At 44.9% G+C, this 24,600-nt stretch overlaps 1 protein-coding gene across 1 annotated transcript in view; it reads right to left on the bottom strand.

The window, feature by feature from the left end:
* Nucleotides 1–264: 264 nt before the first annotated feature.
* The window catches only part of cdh6 (cadherin 6), a 31,373-nt gene continuing 7,037 nt past the window's right edge, over nucleotides 265–24,600 (bottom strand). The window contains exons 2-12 of the mRNA XM_058418647.1: nucleotides 15,993–16,291; nucleotides 13,465–13,759; nucleotides 12,941–13,060; nucleotides 10,632–10,805; nucleotides 8,977–9,164; nucleotides 8,563–8,813; nucleotides 6,569–6,705; nucleotides 5,737–5,858; nucleotides 4,554–4,671; nucleotides 4,226–4,477; nucleotides 265–2,262 (exon numbers count right to left, since the gene is read on the bottom strand). Of these exons, the coding sequence (XP_058274630.1) occupies nucleotides 1,754–2,262; nucleotides 4,226–4,477; nucleotides 4,554–4,671; nucleotides 5,737–5,858; nucleotides 6,569–6,705; nucleotides 8,563–8,813; nucleotides 8,977–9,164; nucleotides 10,632–10,805; nucleotides 12,941–13,060; nucleotides 13,465–13,759; nucleotides 15,993–16,190 (2,364 nt within the window). The 5' untranslated portion in view covers nucleotides 16,191–16,291 and the 3' untranslated portion in view covers nucleotides 265–1,753. The remainder of the gene's footprint in view (nucleotides 2,263–4,225; nucleotides 4,478–4,553; nucleotides 4,672–5,736; nucleotides 5,859–6,568; nucleotides 6,706–8,562; nucleotides 8,814–8,976; nucleotides 9,165–10,631; nucleotides 10,806–12,940; nucleotides 13,061–13,464; nucleotides 13,760–15,992; nucleotides 16,292–24,600) is intronic.

The following is a 24,600-nucleotide window of genomic DNA, read 5'->3' as shown; positions in this document are numbered from 1 at the left end:
ATCTACTAAGCGAATTTCTGACATACGGATTTTGAATCTCAGTCCTGAACGCAACACGACATCTTTAACCTGCGAAGGATTTGCTGCAGTAGAAGATGATCGCCTCACTTTGTTACAGCTCCTAAATCATCAGACGCACGACCTGAAGCTTTAAAAATCTCAGAAAGTCCCTGAGAGCGGCGTTAGCGCCGTGACCAATGGGGTTCGTGTGAAGAAATCCTGCCTCGCTTGTAAGTGGTGAATTGTAAAGAATAAACGATTATCTTCTGTAAAAGAAAACATTTATTGTAATAAGAGGAAATCTGTACATCATATGAACTGCATGGAGTTTCCACAGCTCCAGAAACACACTGAAAACAGCAACATCAGCTGGACGGTTTTCAAGAATATTTAGTTGTGTTATGTAATATAAATATTTGGTACAAAATATCACAAAGCAAAGTAGTACATGGACATCATCTAGTCTCCCGAAAAAAAAACACACGCATTGTTTCATTAAACCACGTTTTTTTCTTTTTTTTTTTGGTACAACATGAGTTAGCATCACCTTTATTTTACAGTATATCACTGACAAAGCACGGGAATATTGCAGGTGAACTCTGCACGCCTAAACCACAAATATTTACCCGCTCCTCGCAAGCCGACTACAATCATATGTATATTCTTTAAAAAAAAAGAGCCTCTTTTCATCCCCTCCATAACGGAGGCGGCGAATCCAATTCCAGACTCATTTTTGTGGCTGGCGCAGAGGGCAAAAATATAAGGGCGGTGATTTATTTTAACATCCCAGTCATAACTCAACACGGGAGCGCTGCGATTATCATTCGGAGAGAGGGGATGAAGAAAAAACAGCACAGAAAGAGGAGAGGAACAGTACACGGACGTGGTTATTAGCACGCACAGCATACGCCGGGGGTAATACTTGTAGGGGAAGAAAAAAACAAGGGCAGGGGTCGATCATCCTGTCGGTTTTCTTTCCTCTTAAAAAATATAACTGGACGCTGTTGGAAAGGAAGGCGTAAGTTTTTGTTTAGCACGAGGTGGTTTTGTAAATAGGCTTCTGGTGTGTAGGGATGTAAGATGGAGGGATGTAGTGGAGATGTGTGCCAAAAATGCGAGTCACATTTCCTGCCTATGAGCGAGTAGATAATTGGAAGCTTCTGGCATTTTCTCCAGTAGATGATGAAAACGAGTGCCAATCACCAAAACACCTTTTACCCGACCCAAATTTCTGAAGCACCATGTCTGCTCGGAGAAGCACTGACAGATGTGTGTACGTCAAAAGTAATATTGAAAAAGTCAAAAAAAAAAAAAAAGGTCAGAAATGAAAAAAAAAAGCATACAGATGACGCCGGCAGAGTGAAGCGAGAGCCGGACGTTTTTAGCGCTTAAGCTTCAGACACCTCGCTAAAAAGTTTGGTCCTTCGTAAAAACCAGTCGGTTTCGGCGCCGAGGCGTTTCTCGGGAAGGAGTCTGTAAGGATCCGTATTCCGCACGCTGTTTCTAAATGTCAGTTTTCAGGTGGGATTATCCATAAAGTAGGCCTCGCCGTGACCGGCTTCGTTCCAGAGAGCCGCAGAAGTCAAGGGACGCCTCCGTGTTTTAAAGTGTCTGCTTTGCAGAAAATCGGCATCCGTGAGACGTCTGCCAGATGGAGCTGGGCGAGGGAGAAGGACACTTTGTAAGAATTCCACTTTGTAAGAAATGCAACGCTGCGTAAGAATTCCGCTCGAAGGAAGCTGAGTTAGGCGTGTTAGGAGTCCCATTCGCTGTCGTCAGCCCCGTACATATCGGCCAGCTTTCTGAAGCGTGGCCCCCATTCGTTCAGGTAGCTGTAGTCATGCGGCGATTCAGACGATCCGGAGCCGAGCGAGCTGAGCGATTCGGCGACCGATCCCTCGCCCTCGTAGGCGTATGTGGCCAGAGAGTCGTAGGGTGGTGCCGCAGGGCTGCTGTCGTGCTCCTGAACGCGCTGTGTGATGAAGTTCCTCACGTCCGAGTTGTCCCGGGATGGCACAGCCATGCGGCGGAGCGGAGGTGGAGGGTACGGAGGATCAGATGGCGCCACGTCACGTCTCAGTTTGCTGCTTTCCTCCATGACCTCCGGGTGGCGCAGAGCACCGATGTCGAAGGCCTGCGTGTCCTCCTCACCGCCGCCCTCGTCGTTGTAGCTCACCACGTTGTCCCTGACGTCCTCTTTGGAGATGATCAGAGGTTCCTTCTTCTTCTGGCGCTTCAGTGCAGCAAACAGCACAACGATCACTGAGGAAAAAAAGAAGAAACACACAAACACACACACACAGAGTGAGTGGGAAGGATAATCGACAAGTGACAAAGACGTGGTGTACATTAACCTAGCAGCAGAGTTAGTCAATTCATGGCCCTGGACTTTCAATCTTTTATTTTTTAATTTTTTTTAAAGGATACAGTAACGCAAACTGTTCCATTAACTCTGGACTCCAGATGAGTAGGACAGAAAGAGCAAGAAACAGCCTTGGATGCAGATCTGAAGGCCAAAAGATACAAACAACAAAAAACCCAAAAAAACACAGAGATTGAGTTGAGATTAAATCAGCACTCAGGAGCAAGCAGGCGTGAACGCTGCGCTTTAACAATAAAACACTTGATGTGTGGATGATGGGGTGTCACCTATACCACAGAGCAGCTGCTCGTGACACGCCAGGAAGATCTGAGCAATACGAACACGTATGCCGAAACCTCTTTCATACATCCACTTCGGTGAAATTTATTAAACATTCACGCCGTAAAAAATCCACACAGCTGACGTATTCCTAAAACCACTTTATTTCATAATGATAGTAATAATTTTAATTCCGAGTGGATTTAAAAATCGATTGAAAGTCGGAATGCGTCTGACGAGGCGGTGGTTATCGGTCCGGAGCGTGCGAGTGTGTCAGGGCTTCGCCGTTCATGGCTTCACTTTGCATTCTGACCAGACGTGAGCTCCACAGACCGCCGGAGTAGTAATTAATGTAATGTAGGAGCAGACAGGCGGGGGCTGGGGCTGACAGGCGGAGGGGTGCGAGCATGACGGAGAGAGCGGCGTCTCCCTGACAGTGAGGCTGAATGATGAGTGCCTCGTAGCGGCGCGGACAGGAGGATAGACGGATGGAGCGAGTGATGATCAGACTGCTAAAACCGCAGAAACATGATGCCTCTGCTGGACTCTGCTGCCCCTGAGGAGGAAGCAGTAATTCGAGCTGAGACTTCGGGAGGGAATTCGGCGATGTCGGATTAGCTCGGAGTTAACGCATCGCATCCTCACTATCCCTCAGAAGCCTCAGTCACCTTGGTCGCCGTGGTTACATAAACAGTGTATATTAAATAATATCACGACCGTAGTGTTTGTACCTGGTGGATTTAAGCTCAGGGGAAATGATTAATGCGCCAGATGCGTTCTATTTTTACATCCAGAGATCAAAATGACCTCCCGGGAAACGTGTTAACTGACACTTGATTAGCTATGCAAATTATCACCTAATTAATTAGTCGATGCTTAGCGCATGCACGCTAGTAACATGTGTTGGGATGACTCACTTCTGCAGTTATTTTAATAAAAAATTATTCCTTGCTTTAATTTGTTTCCTTTATTACTTTCATTTCAAACCTGTCGTGAGGATCGGCAGAGTTTGTTTGGATGTTGAATATCATTTTATTTTGTTATGCAGCAGATTTCAGGTGGAGAAAAAGACGTGAAGTAAAGATGCAGTGTGATTAGTGGAGGCACGCCCACTTTTCTATTTATATGCTTTAAGCCACACCCACCCCAAGCCTTCCTCCTTTGCCTATACGGACTCTAACAACATTCCGTGCGTCCAAACGAGTGGTTGTGTATGAGGACCGCTGCTGTTATTGAGTGTGGGCGTGGCCTGGAAGATTATATTAGCAAATAAGATTATATTAGTAAAGCGAACTGCTAACTACTTACACTCACCATATGCACTAAAATTCTCTGTACTTTTTTATCTTCAGAATGGTGCTATATTCACGTAGTCAGAGTTTCTTCGTGAACGCATAAGATGAATTTTTTTTTTCATTTTTGGGAACAAATTAAAGTTACAAGCGAGGAACTGGTATGAACACAGGGGAAAGTGTCACCCGGAGGTTATTTTTCATCCTCAATAAAGATCTTGTAGCTTGTGAGTGAGGGCGGGGTCATTCTAGAAAAGACCACGCCCACCGGGATAATAAGGGTGATACTTACGAAGCAGGATGAGCACGCAGAGCAGAATAGCCACCAGCGCTCCGGTGCTAAGTCCGGCCGTGCCGCTCAGAGCCTCGGCGTTGCATATCTCCATGTTTCCATCTCGGTCGCAGGTACACACTCGCACCGTCAGTGTTCCCGTGCTGCTCATCATGGGAAATTCGCCATCCGAAATCACCACGGCGACCAGGTGCAAGCTTTTCTGTACCTGCCGGAAACCTGTCCGTCGTGTGTAGATCCCTGCAGTGTTGTCTGCGGAACACAAGAACAAAGTTCCAAAAAAGCCTAGGATCCTGCAGTCATAAAGGGAAAAAAGGAAATAACGTACCTCCATTGTCTTGCACTGAGAAGTTGGCCTTCACCGAGCTCTCCGGTGCCAGCGAGAAGAAGAAGCGATGGCCTCCTTGAGGCTCGTCCCGATCCACTGCTGTTATTGTCTGGATTTTCTGAGACGCAATAAAGAGCACTAATTGAACAATGGTTTCTACAATAAGAACCACACACACATACACACTAACACACTCTCACACACACACACACACACACACACACACGCTGACTTCAGTTAAATGGAAAACAACGGCTGAATTGTCCTTAATGGCTATTGTGTAATTTGTACTAATTAGTGCTGCATATACAAATCAATTACATTAGAGTTTCAATGAGCCGTGGCGTTTGTTTTCCACAAATCATTTTTAATCAGATTTGCAGATGCAGTAAAATATTTTATGTTTATAATGTCTTTTGCTTCCTGCGTCCTTCCTTTTTCTCTGCACACACACACACACACACACACACACACACAGACAGGCACTGGAGAGCTCACATTGGAAGTGAGGATAGCTATCGGCTCAGCTGCCGAGCGCCGAGTTGTCTTGTGCGGTTAGCAAGGGCAACTCGAGGTTAAACGCCCTCGTTCAAGGACACATCGAAAATTTAATCAGCAATCCTCCGGTGCTTAGTGTGTTTCTGCCTGTCGGCCATAGCAACCGGCCGGACTCTTCACCTTCCCGCCCTTCGGTGGCTCCCAATCAGCTTTTCATTATACACCAGTCAGATGTATGACTCATTCTTCGCAAGAATTTCCAAGTCGTTTTTTTCCAGAAAGATTCCAGAGCATCAGACATGTCGAGTCGCTATCTCTAACAGAACAGATAAACCTGCGGGTGTTTTAGAGTCGGGCGTCACCCAGCGGTGGGCGGATCAGTGACCTGTGATGATGGACAGCGGGGGAGGCGTGTGGAAAGGTAGTTATTATAAAGCGACAGTGATAAGTGACAGCACCTGTCATCCGGCGTGACACTTAATCTCATCAAGCGTGACAGAAAAAGGTCTCGGCGTCTAATCCGGCAGGGCGCGGCACTCGCCGCAGATCCCTATCTCCGTTCAGGGGGTCGCGCCGTGTTCGACAAACCGCACTCATCTCGGAGCTTCTTATCTCTAAATTGACACGGCGGCCCCCGGTGACAAACGTTAACGTCTGTTTAAAAAAAAATAAAAAGGGACTTTACCTGACCGGATTTAGCGTTTTCACACACGAAGGTCTCGTAGAAGGAGGCGAGCGCCGGTGGGTTATCGTTCACATCCAGCACACGGATGTACACGGGCACTCGACTCGTCTGCTGGGGGTTATCTGAGAACGAACACACACACACACACACACAGGTCCACTTAAAAGCAGAAGAGGAAGTGAATATTTACAGCAGACACTTCATTAGGATTAATTATATTTACTGCCTTTCGAATATCATCTGTTTCCGTGATGCGGATGGACGGAATTCTTTTTCACTTATTTTTTACATTCTGACTGATATCTTCTCAGCATTAACACGACACTAATGAATAATTTATTGTAATGGGCTTTAGTTAACTCTTACCGAGTAAATTTAATGAATACAGTACGAATCCTAGGTCTTGTGCTGTTTTTAATAAATTTAAAATGAAGGGATGAAGGGATGGAACGAAGAAATGGATAGCGTAAAACCTCTTCATAAACTTTTACCTCTGACACTGGAGACTCCTTCCGTAAAAACAATTCCACTATATCAGTTATAATAAAGTGCAGGTCTCTGTGGATGAGCCGTTACTATAGAAACAATAACCTGCTAAATGAGTGTCTTAACACGAACCTGTGATTTGATTAGCATGAGATAAAGTTTAGAGGTTAGCATTATTGACATCTGACATGATCTCCGAGGTTTTTCTAAATGCAGATTTTGTTTGGTTCAGTTTTTTGTTTAAGGTTCTGACCCTAATCCATGTGTCTCATGTTTTTTTTTTTTTATTTTAATCTACCGTAGGTGTGATATTTTGCCAGGTGAAGAACGTGTGTGCATGACTTACTGAATTCGGCTGCGATCACTGAAATGTTGTGCCACGCGAGGTCTTCTCGGTCGAGAGGCTTCTGCAGGAATATAGACCCGTTCCCGGCGTGCACGTTAAATATCCGGTCCACGTCTGTGTGCCGATCAATTGTGTACCTGGAAATGACACCATCCTCTGAATCAATACTCCTTAGCGAGGAGCACTGCTGCTGTGGCGCTGCATACTGAACGAAGAATAATGCTTTCTATAAGGTAACTTCACGTTTTGCTGCTAAACACGAGCTGCTGGCTGGAGAACATGGGAAGCGGGTGACAGCTCGGAGAAGCAGAACTGATTGCATCCACCGAGCCTGAAGGCCGCTCGTGGCCCGCGCCCATTTGTTTTCGGTTCGACGGGAGCTCGTGATATTGCTCTTTCAGACGCAATCATTCAGAAGGGCTGCTCCATTCGCTAATTATCCTCCTGATGTTCAGCAAGACTGCGCTGCCCCATCACCCTGCCCCGGATGTCTGATAATTACCTGCCCCGAAGTCCCGCTCCCTGTCCGTCGCTCAGGATCTTTAATTGCACTTCTTTCTCCTCGCTCTTATTTACCGCCATCTCCGGAGGGGAGCAAATAAAGGAGCCATTTATTGTAGAAACGAATATCTTCATTTATTTTCATAATGGAAGCTTATTACGATTAATTCAATACGAAGTCACAATCAGGGGACCTTTCGAATTAAAAGAGGACATGGCACGGGTATGTGCGCTCGCCGCTCGTATTCAGCAGATATAAAGCGAAGCCCTGCAGGTGAAGGTCATTTAGATCGATGGGGAAGGACGGTTCAGAATCTCACACCGAGGCTTTTGTACACGAGGACGAAGAGAATATCAAATATTTTTTTAAAAAAGCCTTTCTGAGAAGCTGGGAATTAATACAGAAATACATGAGAACTGAGAGTAGAGTAGAGTAGAGTAGAGTAGAGGTTATTATTATTGTTATAAGGTTAGGTTATTATCATTATTATTATTATTATTATTATTATTATTAAGAGAAGAAGAAGAATCTATTATAATGTAAATAGGAATCAAAAGAATATCCTTGAAAAAATCCAGCTGAACACAGATGTTTACTTTAGTGCATACGACTGCCTGATTTCACTAATCAGGCTTCATCATTATCGAGAGGAGGGGTGGGGAAGAGGAGGAATGGAAAGGAGAGACAGAGTGGGGGTGTATGAGGAGACAGAGGGAGATAGAGGGAGGGAGAGAGATAGAGAGAGAGAGAGAGAGAGAGAGAGAGAGGAAAGATAGTTGGAAAGACGGGGGTGGATGAGGAGAGAGAGATGGAGGGAAAAAGAGAAAAGAGAGAGAGAGAGAGCTCATTACAGAAAACAGATAGAGTTTCTATCAGGGAACTCAGAGTGTTCAGATGCAAAAGTATAATAAACTAGTCAAAATAATATCAGGGTTTCAGTTTATCATTTGTTTAAATTGAAATCTTTATAAACACACAAGCTGGTGGTGAATCTCTACACACCCTGTGACTGTGACAGCAAACACAAAATCACAAGAAATCTCAGAATTCTTCTTCTTCTTCTTCTTCCTTTTTATCACCTTGTTATCGTCATGTTGAGGTGAGTGATCTGACCGTCTAATATCTACATCATGATCCATTACAGCACAATACACTTTACTGAGATATCACAGATATCAGCTCCTTTTATAACTAAAAAACCATTATTTTTGTGCAATTTTTGCATATTTATAAAAGTTTGCTCTAAATATTATATTTTTAGACACGTTTTCAGGATTTAAAAAAAATATATAAATTCAACACTACAGATTTTGTTGTTTGTTACTAAAGAAGCAAATAATATATCGTGATTGCTGTCATCAATATGAGTTTCAGTCGAATCACACACTCCTACAGAAAACACACATTTTACACAGCTACATTTTCAGGAGCGGTTTCCTAAATAACACACGTTAATGGATTTTAACAGAAAGCTAAAGTTCTGAGTTCTTACTTGACGGGGTTGCGGCGTGCGTCCTGATCCACGGCGCTGACCGACCCAATGACGGTGCCCACAGCCGCGTCCTCTTTCACCTCCATCCTGTAACTCAGACGCTCGAACCTCGGTGGCTCGTCCATGTCCTCTACGTTGATGCGCACCGTAGCCATGTCTTTAGCGTCTACGCTGACGAAGCGCGGGTCCGGGTACGTGTTGCGTACCTGCACCTGCAGCGTGTACGACTTCTTTTTCTCGTAATCGAGAGGCTGTGGAGAAAAAAAAAAGCGCCCACGTTGTGTATGCTGTTCAATCGGGACAATACGCCGCCCGCTGAGCCGAGTCGAGTCGTTATTTCACAGCACGCATTCCTCTAATGAGACGGTATTCCGGGCTGCACGCGCAGCAGGTGGGGAAAGAAACCGGCTTTACCTTTCTGACGCTGATGATGCCGTTCTGCGTGCTTTTGTTGGCGCTTATCGAGAAAGCATCCAGGCCGTCTCCACCCACCAACGTGTAGTCCATCTCTGCATTCAGCCCAATGTCGGCGTCCGTAGCTATAACCCGACCCACTATGGCACCGGGCTCACTCAGCTCGGGAACACTGAACTGATACACACCTTAGGGGAGGAGATGACATGCCTCAGCTTCACATACAGACCTGCCGCTTCACATGATCTTATTTTATTGGAAAATTTAATAAATACGCATAGACATATATTGAAATATGCCTTACGGTTCTGTGCTATCCTCTGTCAGTCTGGCTGATGGTTAGAACCTTTCTCACTAGACGGACTGATCCACTTTCTGCTGACTTTCTGATGTTGGCATTCCGTTTGTGTTTCCGATTTTAAATTGATTAACGAATGACAAGTCATACGTTTGCTGAGAATTGCACTTAATGCTCCATGAAGCGAGTCAGTCCCTGTTCTCACTTCCGTTATAGCAGCTGTAAACACTCCTTCCCTCGCCAGCCTCTCTTTATTCTTTTTTCTCCAAATCATTGAGTTCAGGTGTTGTTTTTCAGGGGTTGGGCTCGGCCCCTTAGTTCCAGTGAAAGGAACTCTTAATGCTTCAGCTTCATACCAAGACATTTTGGAAAATTTAATGCTCCCAACTTCGTGGGAACAGTTTGGGCCTTCACAGAGTCCTGACCTCAACCCAAAGAAAACACTTTTGGGATAAATTAGAGCGGAGACTCTGAACCATTTGGACGTCTGCCTTTACATGCACATGAATGTAATATGGAGTTGTCCCACCCTTTACAGCTATAACAGCTTCAACTCTTCTGGGAAGGCTTTCCACAAGGTTTAGGATAGAAGCGCATTTGTGAGGTCAGGCACTGATGTTGGATGAGAAGGTCTGGCTCACAGTCTCCACTCTAATTCATCCCAAAGGTGTTCTATGGGGTTGAGGTCAGGACTCTGTGCAGGCCAGTCAAGTTCCTCCACACCAAACTCACTCATCCATGTCTTTATGGACCTTGCTTTGGTCACTGGTGTACAGTCATACAGGAAGGGGTCATCCCCAAACTGTTCCCACAAAGAGCATGAAATTGTCCAAAATGTCTTGGTATGAAGCTGAAGCATTAAGAGTTCCTTTCACTGGAACTAAGGGGCGGAGCCCAACCCCTGAAAAACAACACCTGAACTCAATGATTTGTAGGGGTGTCCCAAAACTTTTGGCAATATAGTGTGTCAGTGTTACGTTAAAAAACCCCAAAAACATTTTTTAGATAACGTTACGCTGAGCGAATCCACCTGTGAGCGAGTTGTTACTATAGAAATGATAAGCAGGAAATTTCTAGTGCTGTTAGAGAAATTCTGGAAAGGTTTCTGTATCAGTACACTGATTAATTCTTTTTCTTCTTCTTCCTCCCTGGTGGTGAAGGTGTGATCTGTCCGGCCCTGATGCTGCTGTTTGATTTGTGTTAATTTGCTGAAGCACACTGATGAGTTATTCTCTGTCGTGCGGTGCGAACAGACTAAAAATTCATGAGCTAAACCCTGAGCAAACAGCGTGAGTGAGTGGTGTGTGGAGAGTTTTATCTTGACGGTGTGTGTTGTAGTGTAGCGCTGCAGACTTACTCTGGGCAAACTGAGGAGGATTGTCGTTCACATCAGTCAGCGTGATGTTGACTGTAGTGGAGCCTGTTAAGCCGCCTCTCTGGCCTGCCATGTCCTTGGCTTCGATCACTACCTGGTAATGCTCCCTCTGCTCTCTGTCCATGTCTGAGGGCCCTAAGGCTGTCCGGATTATGCCTGAAGGAAACATGAGTCTGTGTGGGTTGCTTGTTTTTTTCCTCAGACACACACACACACACACACACACAGAGAAAAATGTACTTCGTTGTGTTTTCCTATGAAAGCTCCATCATGAACTGATCATCATTATGTGCTATGGAGATGGTTTAAAGCTCGATGACGATCACGGAACTACAAGGCACTGAGGGAAAGAGCTAAAAAGCGTCGTCGTGATGGAAACCTGGTTAAAAACCTGGGTGTGTTGGAGCAGTGCAGAGCTGGTTGTGTGCATGCTGACCCTTATGTTGCCTTGGAGATTGTAATTGGCATCAGCAGCTCTGCTGGGATGCAGCTGCAGGTAGTGAATTATCTGGCTGAAGGATAAAGGCGTGTGCCACGGTGTCGCTTTCTCGCTCTGTGTGGACGAGTCAGGATGAGGCTGTGTGTGCAGACGAAACCCTCCGAATCTTATAGTGTGTGTAAAACATTTACTTCATAATGTAAGAGAGGATAATAACCTCAAGGCAGTGAGCTCAGCTATCAGATTTTAACAAATATCCACTCATATCGTATCATCACAGATTCAAGTGTAATGGTTAAATATTGTATCATATCGTCATGGATATGGTGGTAACTGCAAATATTGTATCATATCGTCATGGATACGGTGTTTCTGTCTAATGTCGAATCGCATCGTCATGGAAACAGTGGAATTGTCAAATATGGTATGGTTTCGTCAAAAATTCAGTGGTATCATCAAATATTGTATCCTATCGTCATGGATACTGTGGTCAAATATTATAATACCATGGATTCAGTGGTATCGTCATATATTGTATCGCATCGTCATGGATACAGTGGAATTGACAAATAATAATAATAATAATTGTATCGTCATGGATATGGTGCTTTGGTCAAATATTGTATCATTTCGTCATGGATACAGTAGTATCATAAAAATATTGTATCACATCGTCATGGATATAGTAGTATTGTCAAATATTGTATCGTATTGTCATAGATACAGTAGTTTCATAATAAATACAGTATCATATCGTCATGGATACAGTAGTATCATCAAATATTGTATTATATCGTCATGGAAACAGTAGTATCATAAAAATATTGTATTATATCGTCATGGATACAGTAGTATCATAAAAATATTGTATCATATCGTCATGGATACAGTAGTATCATAAAACTAAAGTATCACATCGTCATGGATACAGTGCTTTGAATGACATTGTATCGTCAAAGACCCAGTGATATTCATTAAAAATGGAATTGTAATGTGAAATATCATATGGTGTTATCACGGATACAGCGTTACTGAAGTGAGATGGTATCACATCCTGCAGAAGCCTGAAGTTTACACCTCTAGCTGTTAGTCTACAGAACAGATTTTTTTTTACACACTGATCTAAGTGTAATATTGTTACCAGAATGAGTTTGAAAGTGACACCACGGCTCGAAGAAAACGCTAGAAAACAAAGAACGTGTCAACTGCAAATGGTCATAAAACCGTCACAGATGGCCGTCGGAGCGCTTCATCTGTTCCATCTGACATAAAAAAGCCCTGCTCCAAATCTGAGTCCGGGATGCGCCGGGTGGTTTTCTTTCTCTCTCTCTCTCTCTCTCTCTCTCTCTCTCTCTCTCTCACTCTCTCTCACTCTCTTTCTTTCTCTCTCTCTCTCTCTCTCTCTCCGAACAGCACGATTAACCTTGGGTCCTGATGGATATATCTCTTTTACGACTTACACGCGTCCCGTCGTCCGTGTCACATCTGGACTCGGCTGTATCGCTGTTAAGCTGGACGCTAATCTGCTGCATGAGCTTTTTGTGTTTCTGTTTAAACAAAGACCTCGGCTGGAGACGGTCCAGGCTGCACATTAAAATGATTAAACTGCTTTGAGTTTGTTCGACTAAAGTGCTCGAGTGGGAGGGATAGAATGCAAACCTTTCACATTACTGAAGTACTCTCTTGCTCGGGTTTTTTTTATATTTATTTGATTCTCTTTTTTCTCTGTGCAGTCTATTGTCTCTCTCTCTCCCTCTCTCTCTCTCTCCTTCTTTCTTTCTTTCTCTCTCTCTCTCTCTCTCTCTCTCTCTCTGTCAGATGAAAACACACCGTGCTGGACGGAACGTCTGACCTGTGTTTGACTCGACGGAGAAGTAAGGGTGACCCTGGCTGATGCTGTAGACCAGTTTTGCGCTCATGCCAAACATCTCGTCGTCTGCGTCGTTGGCTGTCACCTGTATAACCGAAGTTCCTTAAAAACAAACAAAAAAAGAAGAGATCAGTGTCTATCTCTCTCTCTCTTGTGCCCCTCCCCCTTGACTATCTCTCTCTCTGACTGTCTCTCTCTCTTGCTCCCCCCCCCCTCTCTCTCTCTGTGTTTCTCTCTCTCTCTCTGAAGCAGTGAATCAGAGTATTCATTACAAAGAATCCAAAAATTATATAACAGTTACAGCATGTTTAATAAATATGTTTATTAGTTATATGAATTTATATTATATTTAATATTTTATTCATCTTTTGACCAGAGTCCTGAACATAACGCGTGTGATTGGATGAGGTGTAACACTGTATAGATTAAAGAAGCTGATTCTATGCATTACAGTCTTTTTTTCTAGACCCCTGATTTGAAGAAAAGGTAAAAAAACGTAACCGTACCGATGTGCGACCGCTCGGGGACGCTACCCGTGTAAACCTCCTTCTCAAACTTGGGCTCGTTGTCGTTGATGTCGTGGAGTTTGACGATGAACTCGGTCTCGGGTTCTAGGGGCTGGCCGTTCATCTTGTTGACGGCTTGAGCTCGGAGCGTGTAATACGGCTTCTCTTCTCGGTCCAGGCTGCGTGTGGCGTGCAGATCACCTGAGTTTGCATCTATCACGAAGATGGTTCCGGCACCTTCTCCGGTCAGGACGTACATCACTGTGCCATCACCTCGATCCATATCGGAGTGAAGCTGTGGACAGAAGATCGTTTGAACCGTTCGTCAGCTACCTCTAGATCTGTCTTTTAGCTAATAACACTTCCTAAATATCACATTACACTCTACTCTCTACAAAAGAACAAGAAACTAAAAAGGAACTCTCTCTGTCTCTCTCTGTCTGTCTCTCTTTCTCTTTTTACTGTCTCTCTCTCTTACTCTCTGACTGTTTCTCTCTCTATCTCTCTCTGACTATCTCACTCTTTATCCCCCTGACTCACTCTCTCTGACTGTCTCTCTCTCTCTGATTGACTCACTCTCTCTGACTGTCTCTGTCTCTCTGACTGACTCACTCTCTCTGACTGTCTCTCTCTCTCTGATTGACTCACTCTCTCTGACTGTCTCTCTCTCTCTGATTGACTCACTCTCTCTGACTGTCTCTCTCTCTCTGACTGACTCACTCTCTCTGACTGTCTCTCTCTCTCACTCTCTCTCTCTCTCTCTCTCTCTCTCTCTCTCTCTTTCTGTCTAGCCAATATGTGCAGATGAGCTCTTGTGAAATTGAGTTCTGATTGCTTATCACATGAAAGTAAGAAACATCAAATGTGCAATCAAGGTGAATACATATTCATTAGAAGGAGATCCAGTCACACCTGCTGTCTCTATGAGGCACGGCCCTTTTTTATTCTCTTCGTTTTCATGAGCCAAAATTCAAATGTCTCTATCCTGCCTTCCTTCACGTCCTGCGTTCGAAACGCGTCTCGCAATTCCACTCCTCAATTTGCTTTGAGTCGGAAACGTTTTGTTACTTTTGATGGTAAAGGAGTGGATTTGTGGATCTGATTTGATATAAAAGAGAGAGGAACTGCTTCTGATGAAGGAAAAGAGGATTACAGTGGCACTTCGGAGTGGGCTGAAGTGAATCATTGTTTCAGAGATATAATGAAATTAAACCACACCTGTTCTATGCATGTGAATAAAACCCAGAACACTTCACCAGCACAATGACCCTTCAGTGTCTTACACAAGCTCCTGAGACGTTTTTCTGGGAATTCATCCTCCGCTACGAACCTCCACAGACGGAAACCTTCTGAGAGGCAGAAAAGAATATTTTTTTTCCATGTCAGAGAGCGACGTTGATGAGTGTGTAACTCCGTAACCCCACCCGGAAATCCTCTCAGGACTCTTTTACATTCTCCTCCTGCCAGAGACGGAGGTGGTGTAAATTCTTCACCCTCAGCAACCCGACACCTCCAGCCTGCTGCGTCGTGACCCTTCGGCAAGCGTCGACACGCTGAGGCTTTTCGTCTTTTATCGTATATTCTAATCTTTGATCTTGTGATGGTGGGCAGCGCTAAAGGCCCAAGCTTTCGCCCTTCTCCTCATCTTCGACCTGGCAGGAGCCGAGCTGGAGAAACACCACCGTCACCTAGCCCACACTTTTCATCTTCTCCTGCACTGGTTATTAAAAGACCGCAGCTGAGAGATAGAGGATTAAGAAAGATGATGAAACTTTCCTCTTGGCTGTCTCTTCCTGAGTTTTTTTTTTGACTCCTAACTTGAATCGTCTCCTGTGTAGAAGCAAGAAAGCTCGCATGCAACAGAACTCCTGCCTCCTTGAGCCTTACAGCATGCTGTATCTGCAACAAGTTCTTTAACATCCTGTACAGATCTCTTGTTTTTACAGAAGTAACAGATTTCAAATTCAAAGTAATTAAAATAAATGATCAGGAAGTACTCACACCGGATCCAGAGTCTGGACCAGGACTAGATTTGTTTTTTTGGGATTAACGTGAGGAGGTTAGAATGTCTGGGAGCTAAGCGTACATTAGCAACTAGCAAAGCTAGCTAGCGGATTTGAATATACACAAACATCAATGCAGAACCCTTGAGCTAGCTGTAGAACCTCTTATAATGGGCATTTTGTTTAGAACGGCTTCCGGGACAAATCCCGGTTTGAAAGGGATTTGTTCTGCTGCTCGGATGTAGCTTCACTACCAAGCACGTACAGTCAAGACGAAGATATTTGGTGTATTTTGAGAGCTTAAAAAGATTTAGATCCAAACCTGCGTGACTGTAAAAATCAAGATAAATATCAATGACAAAGCGAGGAGCACAGGAGGAGAACCTTGTAAGGTTTATAGAACAGAATATGAGCATGGTGTAATTACTGCTCATGGCTTTACAGGCTCATTAATGTTCAAATGAATTGGAGCGCAAACTTTAAAGCTATCTTGAGCATGTAATTGGAGTGTTGATGCTTCCCTACCTTGCCGATGTACTGATGGTCACTGCCGGTGTACTCCTCCTGCAGGAAGAACTGCTTCCACATCCATCCTCGCTTGGATCGCTTCAGAATCTCTGTGTTCCTCTCTTGCCGGGATGCTTCCTTTCCTCTTGAAAGCGACATGGCGTCCACGCTGTGGGCAGCCCATGCCCATAACAGGAACGCCATAAAAGTCCTCATGTTGGATTCTTCGGTCCTATCTACCCAGGTTCAAGTGCTGTAGACTGGAGATTGGTGCCACCTTCATAGTCCTGTATGCTGGCTGTAAGGCACAGCGTCACCTATAAAAAAAAATTAAAAATTATAAGAAGAAAAAAAAAAGTGGGACCAATTAATTTGGAAGAGGAAGCATCTAAGACTCTCATTAGAGCTGACCCGAGCCCCATATCAACATTACAACTGTCCCTTAATTAGAAGGCGGTGCTGACGTCCATGCGGTGCCGCGGGCCGACCGAGCAGATCTGCCGCTGATATCTATATAATTGGTGTCCCGCGGTTTAGAGAGCGTGAAGCGGAAAGCGGAGGCTGAGTTCTGCAGGAAAGCGTTCAGCGCAGAAGCGATAAAACTCACACGAGCTCGCTTCCTCTCTCCACAGACCACCATTAGCCTCTGACTCGGGAAGTACTGCAAAACAAGTAAATGACTCTCACAAATCTATTATCAATTAATCAATAGGAGTCTGCTCTAAATGCCTCGATTTAAAGACCAAAACACTTATGCAGCAATCGAGTTACGGTAGAATGAAAAAAAAAAGGGCTCATTTGGCCAGACGGAGGAGTTTTTAGCAGTGATGTGTGGGCAGGCTGATCAGCAGGGAGGAGAAGAATTAACACGGTCTCACTGCGCTGACCTCTTGGAGGTCGCATCGTAATTCCTGTCTCTACATCAAATCAATCTTAAAGGTGGATGAAGCCTGCCGTTTTTTTCTCTCTCTCTTTTATTTTCAAGCTTTATAGAGCAGATTGCAAATGTGATTGAGGTGAGGAATGGAGTGCATTTAGGCGTCTCCGAAGGTTCTGATTTACAATAGCGGTGGTGACATTTGCACACGATCGTCCGACGGTATGAAACGGCGGAAGGTCGACGGTACACGGAGCAACAGTTAAAGGGCCAGTGATTCAGATGAAAGTGGGTCGTTTGCTGGATTTGTTCTGTATAATACACTGATACATGAACACACACACACACACATGCTGCTTTTTGGCTTTTCATTCTGCTTTTCATTCCGTTATGACTGGCTTTAATTGAACGAGCTAACAATAGACTCTGGGTCGTATTGATTTGCTGTCAGACTCGATGTGTGTGCGGTTCGGTGTGTGTGGCCATAACAAAGAAAGACAAAAGAGAAAGACACGCTTGTACAGTTGTAGCTGATGTAAGTTACAGAGGCCCGAACTCAGGGAGCCATTTGGCACAGTCCTGTGACCTGGCAAATCCCCTGATGCTTGGCTGGACTGGAAGCGGAGAAATGTCCGCCTGGGTTAGTTTACGATTCCAACCTGCTACGAGAGAGAGAGAGAGAGAGAGAGAGAGAGAGAGAGAGAAAGAGAGAGAGACGTGGGTAGAGGAGCGTAGAAGCTCCCCTGCTGTCCATAAACACGAATGCACGCTCCATAAAACTCGACGTGACACCTGGACTTCATGCTGTCCGTCATCTCCGCCGCTCGTACGCATGCAAATTCGCCGTGCCACTTCTCTGCTTGGACGTTTGATATATGAGTTTGACGGTAGCGTCGGATTAGCATTTATACAGGATTTTTTTTAGTCGCTGCTTGTGTAGTTTGCGCTTTATGATTATCTTTGTGGCCTAATTAGCAAACGCGGCGTATTGCGTATCGCACCAACCTCACACTTTTGTTTGCAGACTGCTTAGCATTACGTCTGACCTTGAGCTATCGGCGGTTGCTGAGTTTTTTTCACATATTTTTCTTGTTTTTATTCCTCCTCAAAGACACGGTCCCCTTCCGAGTCTCTGGGGAGAGGCAGAGAGAGGCGAGGTGGAGGTAACGACTGACAGGCGGAGGGGACGGGGGGAGTGTGTAAGAATCGACGACACCTGTGGAGGATGCAGTGAGCTGGCGGGACGTGGTGTGTGTGTATATGTGTGTGTGAGCGAGGCGGGGGCTCTAAGCATAGCCGATGCTGCTAGCTCTGGCACACAGCGGACAGTCGCAGCCCTCCTGATGAGTCCCGCAGGGGCAATTAGGAGCAAGAGAAGAAGAGTGTCAGCCACGGGCAGTGACAGATAACAAGTCCTGCTGCAGCACAGTCCACCAAACACACACACACACACACACACTGTCTCCCACTTCTCCTATATGATGAAGAAGGTAGCTGGAAGTGTCCGGCCTCCTCCGTGCTGTAAAATAGGCCAGCTGTACCTAAATAAATGTTTTATTATCTTGACTCATTGATGCTCAGTTAGGAGATCAGCTCAAGAAAAAAAGGGAATTCTTGTCCAGTCGCGTGAAATGTTAGGAGACACATGCCGTGTCGGATTGTGGCCCTCTGATTGCGAGGAGCGCAGGACGAAGCAGAGATCAGGTAGAGGGAAATTGAGTGTGGGTGGCACGCTCGAACACATCAGAGCTGATCCTCTTTCCATTCGGTGGACTTGCGAACCCAAGCAGCCAGTCTGTGTCACTCCCCAGGGGATGCAGCGGGCAATCGATACTCATCGACCAGTCCATCGTCTGTTTTGGGCGGAGGGGGGTGAAGATGGTGGTGGTGTTTAGTGAGGGAGCAGAAGGGGCTGTCTAGACTGCTTGGGTTTTACGATGCTATGCTCTCACTGCTCCAGGAGAACCATGATTGATTTGCTCATCTTGGTCGTAATTTTTTCTGTGTCAGTCCCGCTGTCTGTTTTTCCTCAGCTATTTATACTTATCTACGAGTGTGTCCGGTTACAGCGCTGAAAAAGTACAGGATCGGGTGGACGGTAGACTGGAGGATGACTTTTTTCGGTAGATAAACATCAACGTGAGCTCAAGTGGAATAGCAAAGGCCTTGGAGGACCAAATGAGGTCTGCAAGGGTCGGTACAAAAAGGAGACCACGTAACAGCGTTCACATTGGCAGTCATGTGCGAGAGCTCTGGTAGATGCCGTTTGATGGCCTTCTTCATGAAGCGAAGAGCCTTGAGTCGTCATAAACTAATGATGGAACAGAAGAAAGAGGCCTTTACTTTGTTCCATATTTACAAGAATCTTATAAATTGTAGGTTGATTGAAGATAGCAAAATCATGAAAGACTCTTGGAACGTAAAATGGTGAGCAAGGTCTCCATAAAACGTCTATTTCCTCTGTAGACATAGCGGAGGCCTGGCAGACGTCCTCCTGCACGTCTTCCACCATTAAATTCTTGTCTTACACACACGAGTCTTAAATTCTTTTCTTGTTGCAGCAGAGAGCAGAGTTAAGAAGCTTGAAGCATGAGACGGTTCTTACCATGAGGGGGCTAGAACTTCCTGCGAGGCGTAATCCTGCTTCCTCGCCCCCCTGCAGATCCTCCTAATCTCCTCGGCACTGCAACATGTGCGCTTTATTCTCCACAGGAACAGATAATGGATTTAAATGTTCGAGGGCTTTTTTTTTTTATCCCGATGGGATGACCATGTGCACCAACACAATTAGTGTCAGGGAGCGTTGGCCGGACCAGATGGGACCTCTTAATTATGTAACGCAAGAGGCCATGATGTGGTTTGGGAGTCAATGACTCTGTTACTCGTGCTGGAGATCAGCGGAGATCCAGAATCACTGTGGCTTTTTAAGGACATGAAGGAACCTCTCCTGCATCTCTCCACTGTCTGTGTGTTCAAATACGAACCTGTTACCCTGTGTGTTTTTGTGTGTGTTTATGGTGTGTGTTTGTTTGCGGTTCCCTGGGTGAGGTGAGGAGAACTCGGCGTGAGAATGGATGCTGTGTGAAGAACTCAGCGGGAACCCTCGGGTCAGTGGCTTCCCCTTTGCCATTGTACCCGACTACTGGAATGCCGTCTTCTATTGCCATGCTAATGAGCCTTTGTGTGTGTGTGTGTTTGTGTGTGTGCGATTGTTTGTGTGTGTGTGTGTGTGTGTGTGTGTGTGTGGGCTTAGCTTGTCACTTCCACCTCATTGACAAATAAGCAAATCAGGAGCGTGCTCTGCTAATAAAGTTGTAGCTCGCGGTCTGAGTCGAGAAGAACTTTTTCACAGCTTGTCGTCGGTATTTAGCGCACGTCTTTCTCGCGAGGTCTTTGGCAGACCGACGGTGCCTTTAACTCGGCTGTACTCTCATGACTCGGGCGCTTCACATCCAAAGTGGCGCTTCACACATCGACAGCTTCGTAACCACAGAAAGTCTTGAAGTACACTCCTTCATTTTTTGCGTTTTGTTGTAGATTTACTAACGTGACAAAAGAACTGTGTGTGTTGTGGGGACAATATTATTATTATTATTATTATTATTATTATTATTATTAATAACTTTTTGAATAACAAGCAGCGTTTTGATCCGTAGATTATTACACAATTAAATATTAAATGTTTACAGATTTGAATAAAAGTCTTTTATACTATTTTCCTGTTAGTTGTATTTCATGATATTTTTGTTAAATCGCACAGCTGGAATCCGTCCACCATTCTCCGAGCGTCCACGACACGTATCCTTCACAACAACGACCAACATCTGAGATATTTTCTCCTGTCTATGCTAATTTACGCTGACGTAAAAGACAAATCCGTAAAGTCGATGTGACAGAGACGTTAGGAGGGAAAATAAAGTTCAGAAGGAAGCAGGAGAGATGGCTAGTGTCTCTGGCGAGTGTGTAGCTAGTACAGCTAGCTCGAGTCGCTTCAACGTGAACATAAAGCTACATGGTGGCTATGAAAAAAAAAACAGAATAAAAAATTAATTCTCTAGAGGCCACGCCCACATTTAACAGCAGTAACAACTGACATACTGTTGTGTTCTTTACATGAATTGTGGCTTTAACGTGAGGTCACATGGTACAGCGAGGTCTGTGTTGATTGGTCAGAGCTGCATTAAATAAAATAAGTAGCCCTAAACTTTGTACAGTGTTTTATTATTGTTTTTTTTTTTTTTTTTGAGAAAACTTTCATTTTTAAAGGTTGCTTTATGTCGTCTTGATTGCAATCACAACATCGCCTGACATTTCGATTCTGCTCCTGTGCTGCGCGACAGGGACGAAAAAAAACCAAAACAACCAAGGGTGAAAAAAACGTATTAAAAAAATTAATCGATAATGGCATTTATTGACATTAAGCACAGAAATAGAAGTGAAAACCCTAAAGCCACGCTGCGACAAATAAATGAAAAGCCGAAAGCCCGTGGCGGCGTCTGGGACAGTGATGGAATGAAAATGTTGTGGAGGTCGTTGGAGGCGAGCGGAGAATAAAGGTTAAAGGATCCTGATTAGACAGATTTCATCCCGGATTCTTTTCTCTGAACTCTGTGGCCCCGGAGTTGTCAGATTATTAGCGTTCGCTCGATCGTCTCCCCGCTCTGGCGGAACAGCAGCTCGGATCGGCGCTCTGCCTCCGTATGGGGATCGGATGCTCTCCTCTTTGTGGCGGTAGTTTTATTTCAGCCTTAACACACACACACACACTCAAACGCACACACTCAAACGCACATAGAGCGATGTGTCAGTGTTGTGAAACACACTTGGCAAGCTTTGCTAGTCAGTAATTTGTAGCGCACGCTAATGATCCACTCTCACTTTGGACCGACTTGAGAATAATCAATTGAAATGGCGAAAGACAACAGAGGGACGACCCGAGCTAATGGCGTCAGGCCATTATCGGCTAGCGCTGAATGTGGGAAATGAGATCGGGAAATGGGAAAAGGGCGTGCTGGAAAAAAAAAACACACACAAACGGCCATTTTGACAAGCAGAGTTTCACAGAGCGTCTGTGTTATTAGCGACTTCTAAAAGGCCGCGTGTCGCTCTGATGAGGATTACAGGGAGCTCCAGAGGTTTTATTGTACGCGGTGAAATATCAAACATCTGTGAGCTAATAACGGCGTCCGAGCTCCGGGGACAAACGACGACGGGATCCGATCATCTCAGTATCCTGGATCAGACGTCTTACAGCTTTGCAGTCTCACACACGTGTTATTTTCCTGCGTTAATTCCAGCTAATTCTTCCAGTTAATTCTTTTCTCTGTTCTGAACTTTAACGCGCGCTCTGACTTTGCAGCAAGGTGAAAAACCTCGGGTCGCGTCAGATCTTCTCTTGAGCGTGAAGTGTGAGATTTGAGTAAATATCTCTGCTGCTGTTCACTACAGATCGCATGACTGTGCACTTTATATTGTGTTTATAATGAGGTCAGTTACACTAACACCACACTACGGTCATTTACAGTTCTTCCTGCTGTCCGGAAGAAGTAATTTAAAAAACCCTGAGTAAATCTCAATGCTAGCGACTAGTGGCTACAGAAGACGTGTATTCTATTTTTTTATTTTTTACAGCTTTTTTTTTGTGGTGATGTAACATGTACACAATGTCTGGCCACGCCCCCTTCTATTATACTTTCTATCATCAAACAACTAGACCTGATACCATGGCCCCGTACTCTGTATCTCTCTCTCCTCTGTCTGTATCTCTGTCTGTCTTTCTTTTTCTCTCATTTTTTCTGTCTGTTTGTCTGTCTCTCTCTATTTTTCTCTCTCTACCTGTATTTCTGTCTGTCTCTCTCTCTGCCTGTCTTTCTGTCTCTCTCTCTCTGCTTGTCTTTCTCTCTGTCTCACCCTCCCTCGGTCTGTTTGTCTCTCTGTTTGTCTATCAGCCTCTCTTTCTCTCTGTCTGTCTCTTTTTGTCAGTCTGTCTCTCTCTGTCTGTCTCTCACTTTCTCTCTTTATCTGTCTGTCTCTCTCTCTCTCTGTCTGCCTGTTTGTCAGTCTGTCTGTCTGTCTTTCTGTCTGCATCTGTCTGTCTCTCTCTCTCTGTCTGTCTGTCTCTCTCTCTCTCTCTGTTGTAAAATCCTTGGCTGAGAGTGAGCAGGTTCGAGTGAAGGGATAACGTCCAGGTGAAACGAGCGCTCCGTTTTAACCTGAAGCTGCCAAGGCAGATTGCATCAGCTCAGCCCCCCACACACACACACACACACACACACACACACACTCAAGACCTTTTTACTACAAATTACACCATCCACTGAGGGGAAAGTCAATTCCACAAGCCACCGTCTTCAATCTTAGAAATGACAGGCTCGGGCTGCCTCCCAGGATGCACTGCACTCCATGAACTTGACTAGCTGCTTCATGAAGGTGGGGCAGTTATTACGTACGGAACAAAATGCTGCCGCGAGAAGAGTTTATTCCTCAAACAACAGCAATTTTGTCCACGATTAGGATTTTTATTTTGTTTTATTAAAGATGTCATTTTTTTATCCTTTTATAGTTACATTTAGTTATTATTATTTATTTATTTATTTATTTATTTATTTATTTATTTATCCATTTCCTGCTTGCGCTTACGTTATAGCAGGTCTTTTTTTCACCTGTCTCTATTTTTTTGTCATGTTACTGTAAAGCTGTTGGCTGGTACTGGAGACTCCTTCCACATCTTCACCATATCAACGATCACACGTGTTTAAACGATCACGAAGCAGCGCGATCATATAAACCTGAGCTACTGTCTAATCTACTGTTTGAGAGAATAACTTAGCACCTCCTGACCAATCAGAATGATGACCGCAGATGCTAAAGCTCCTTGCTGTTAAAATGCTCCTCCAGGATTCCTTCCCGCTCTCAGTCGGTAAAACGTGTCGTTTATTTGATGGAGAGAGAAGTCGTAATAAGTTGTGTAATGAACACGGACTGGTGTTCTTTCATCCTATAGCGCTCGGACGGATGCGTACGGCTCACATCAGACGGCGAGCGAGATGACAAGGCGGCGAGAGGAAATGGCGCTGCTGCTGATGATGAAAAAAAAAAACTTAAAGCGGAATTCCGAAGGCACAATGAATATTTCTGTCGTCCAGCATCTGTGCGGCGGAATAAATAAAAAACAGGCCGCTCTTTTTCTCCTCCTGACTTCTGAAGCACACGCACACGGAATACTGATGATGGCGGAGATGTCTCGGCGTGACAGAAAGTCGTCTGTGTTTTCCCTCAGCGCTAATCTGATTTATTCGGACGCCGCACTGACCTCCGGCTCTACAGTGTAAGTGGTGTGACCTCCGGCTCGGGGGGGTCAGCGGAGCAGCGGTTGCTCCTGAGCATGTGTTCGGGCGCCGAACAACGGCGCTGTTCTCTCGTCCAAATCTTCCTGCTTGGGAAATTAAATGAGGATTAGAGCGCTATTAATACCCAGATGGTGCGTTAGAAATGCCAGAATAATTGGCACTGGAACTCCAGACACTTTAGCAGAGTGTGTGTGAGGAAACCACCCCAGATACCCCAGGCTTGTGGATCCGGTCAGATTCATTTTCCGGAAAAGTGGCCCGGAGAATAGCATCCGCTTATAATCTGTAATCATTGCTATGGTGACGGAGATGTTTATCTAACATTTAAGGAAGGAGTCTCCAGTGTCAGCTCTGTGGAATAGTCATCGAAGAAGCTGGAACTTTTCCCCCAGCATCTTCA

The sequence above is a fragment of the Hemibagrus wyckioides genome, linkage group LG20, assembly GCF_019097595.1.
Source record: "Hemibagrus wyckioides isolate EC202008001 linkage group LG20, SWU_Hwy_1.0, whole genome shotgun sequence".
Lineage (NCBI taxonomy): Eukaryota > Metazoa > Chordata > Actinopteri > Siluriformes > Bagridae > Hemibagrus > Hemibagrus wyckioides.
The sequence above is the reverse complement of the archived record's forward strand: the minus strand, read 5'-3'. Positions and strand labels throughout refer to the sequence as shown.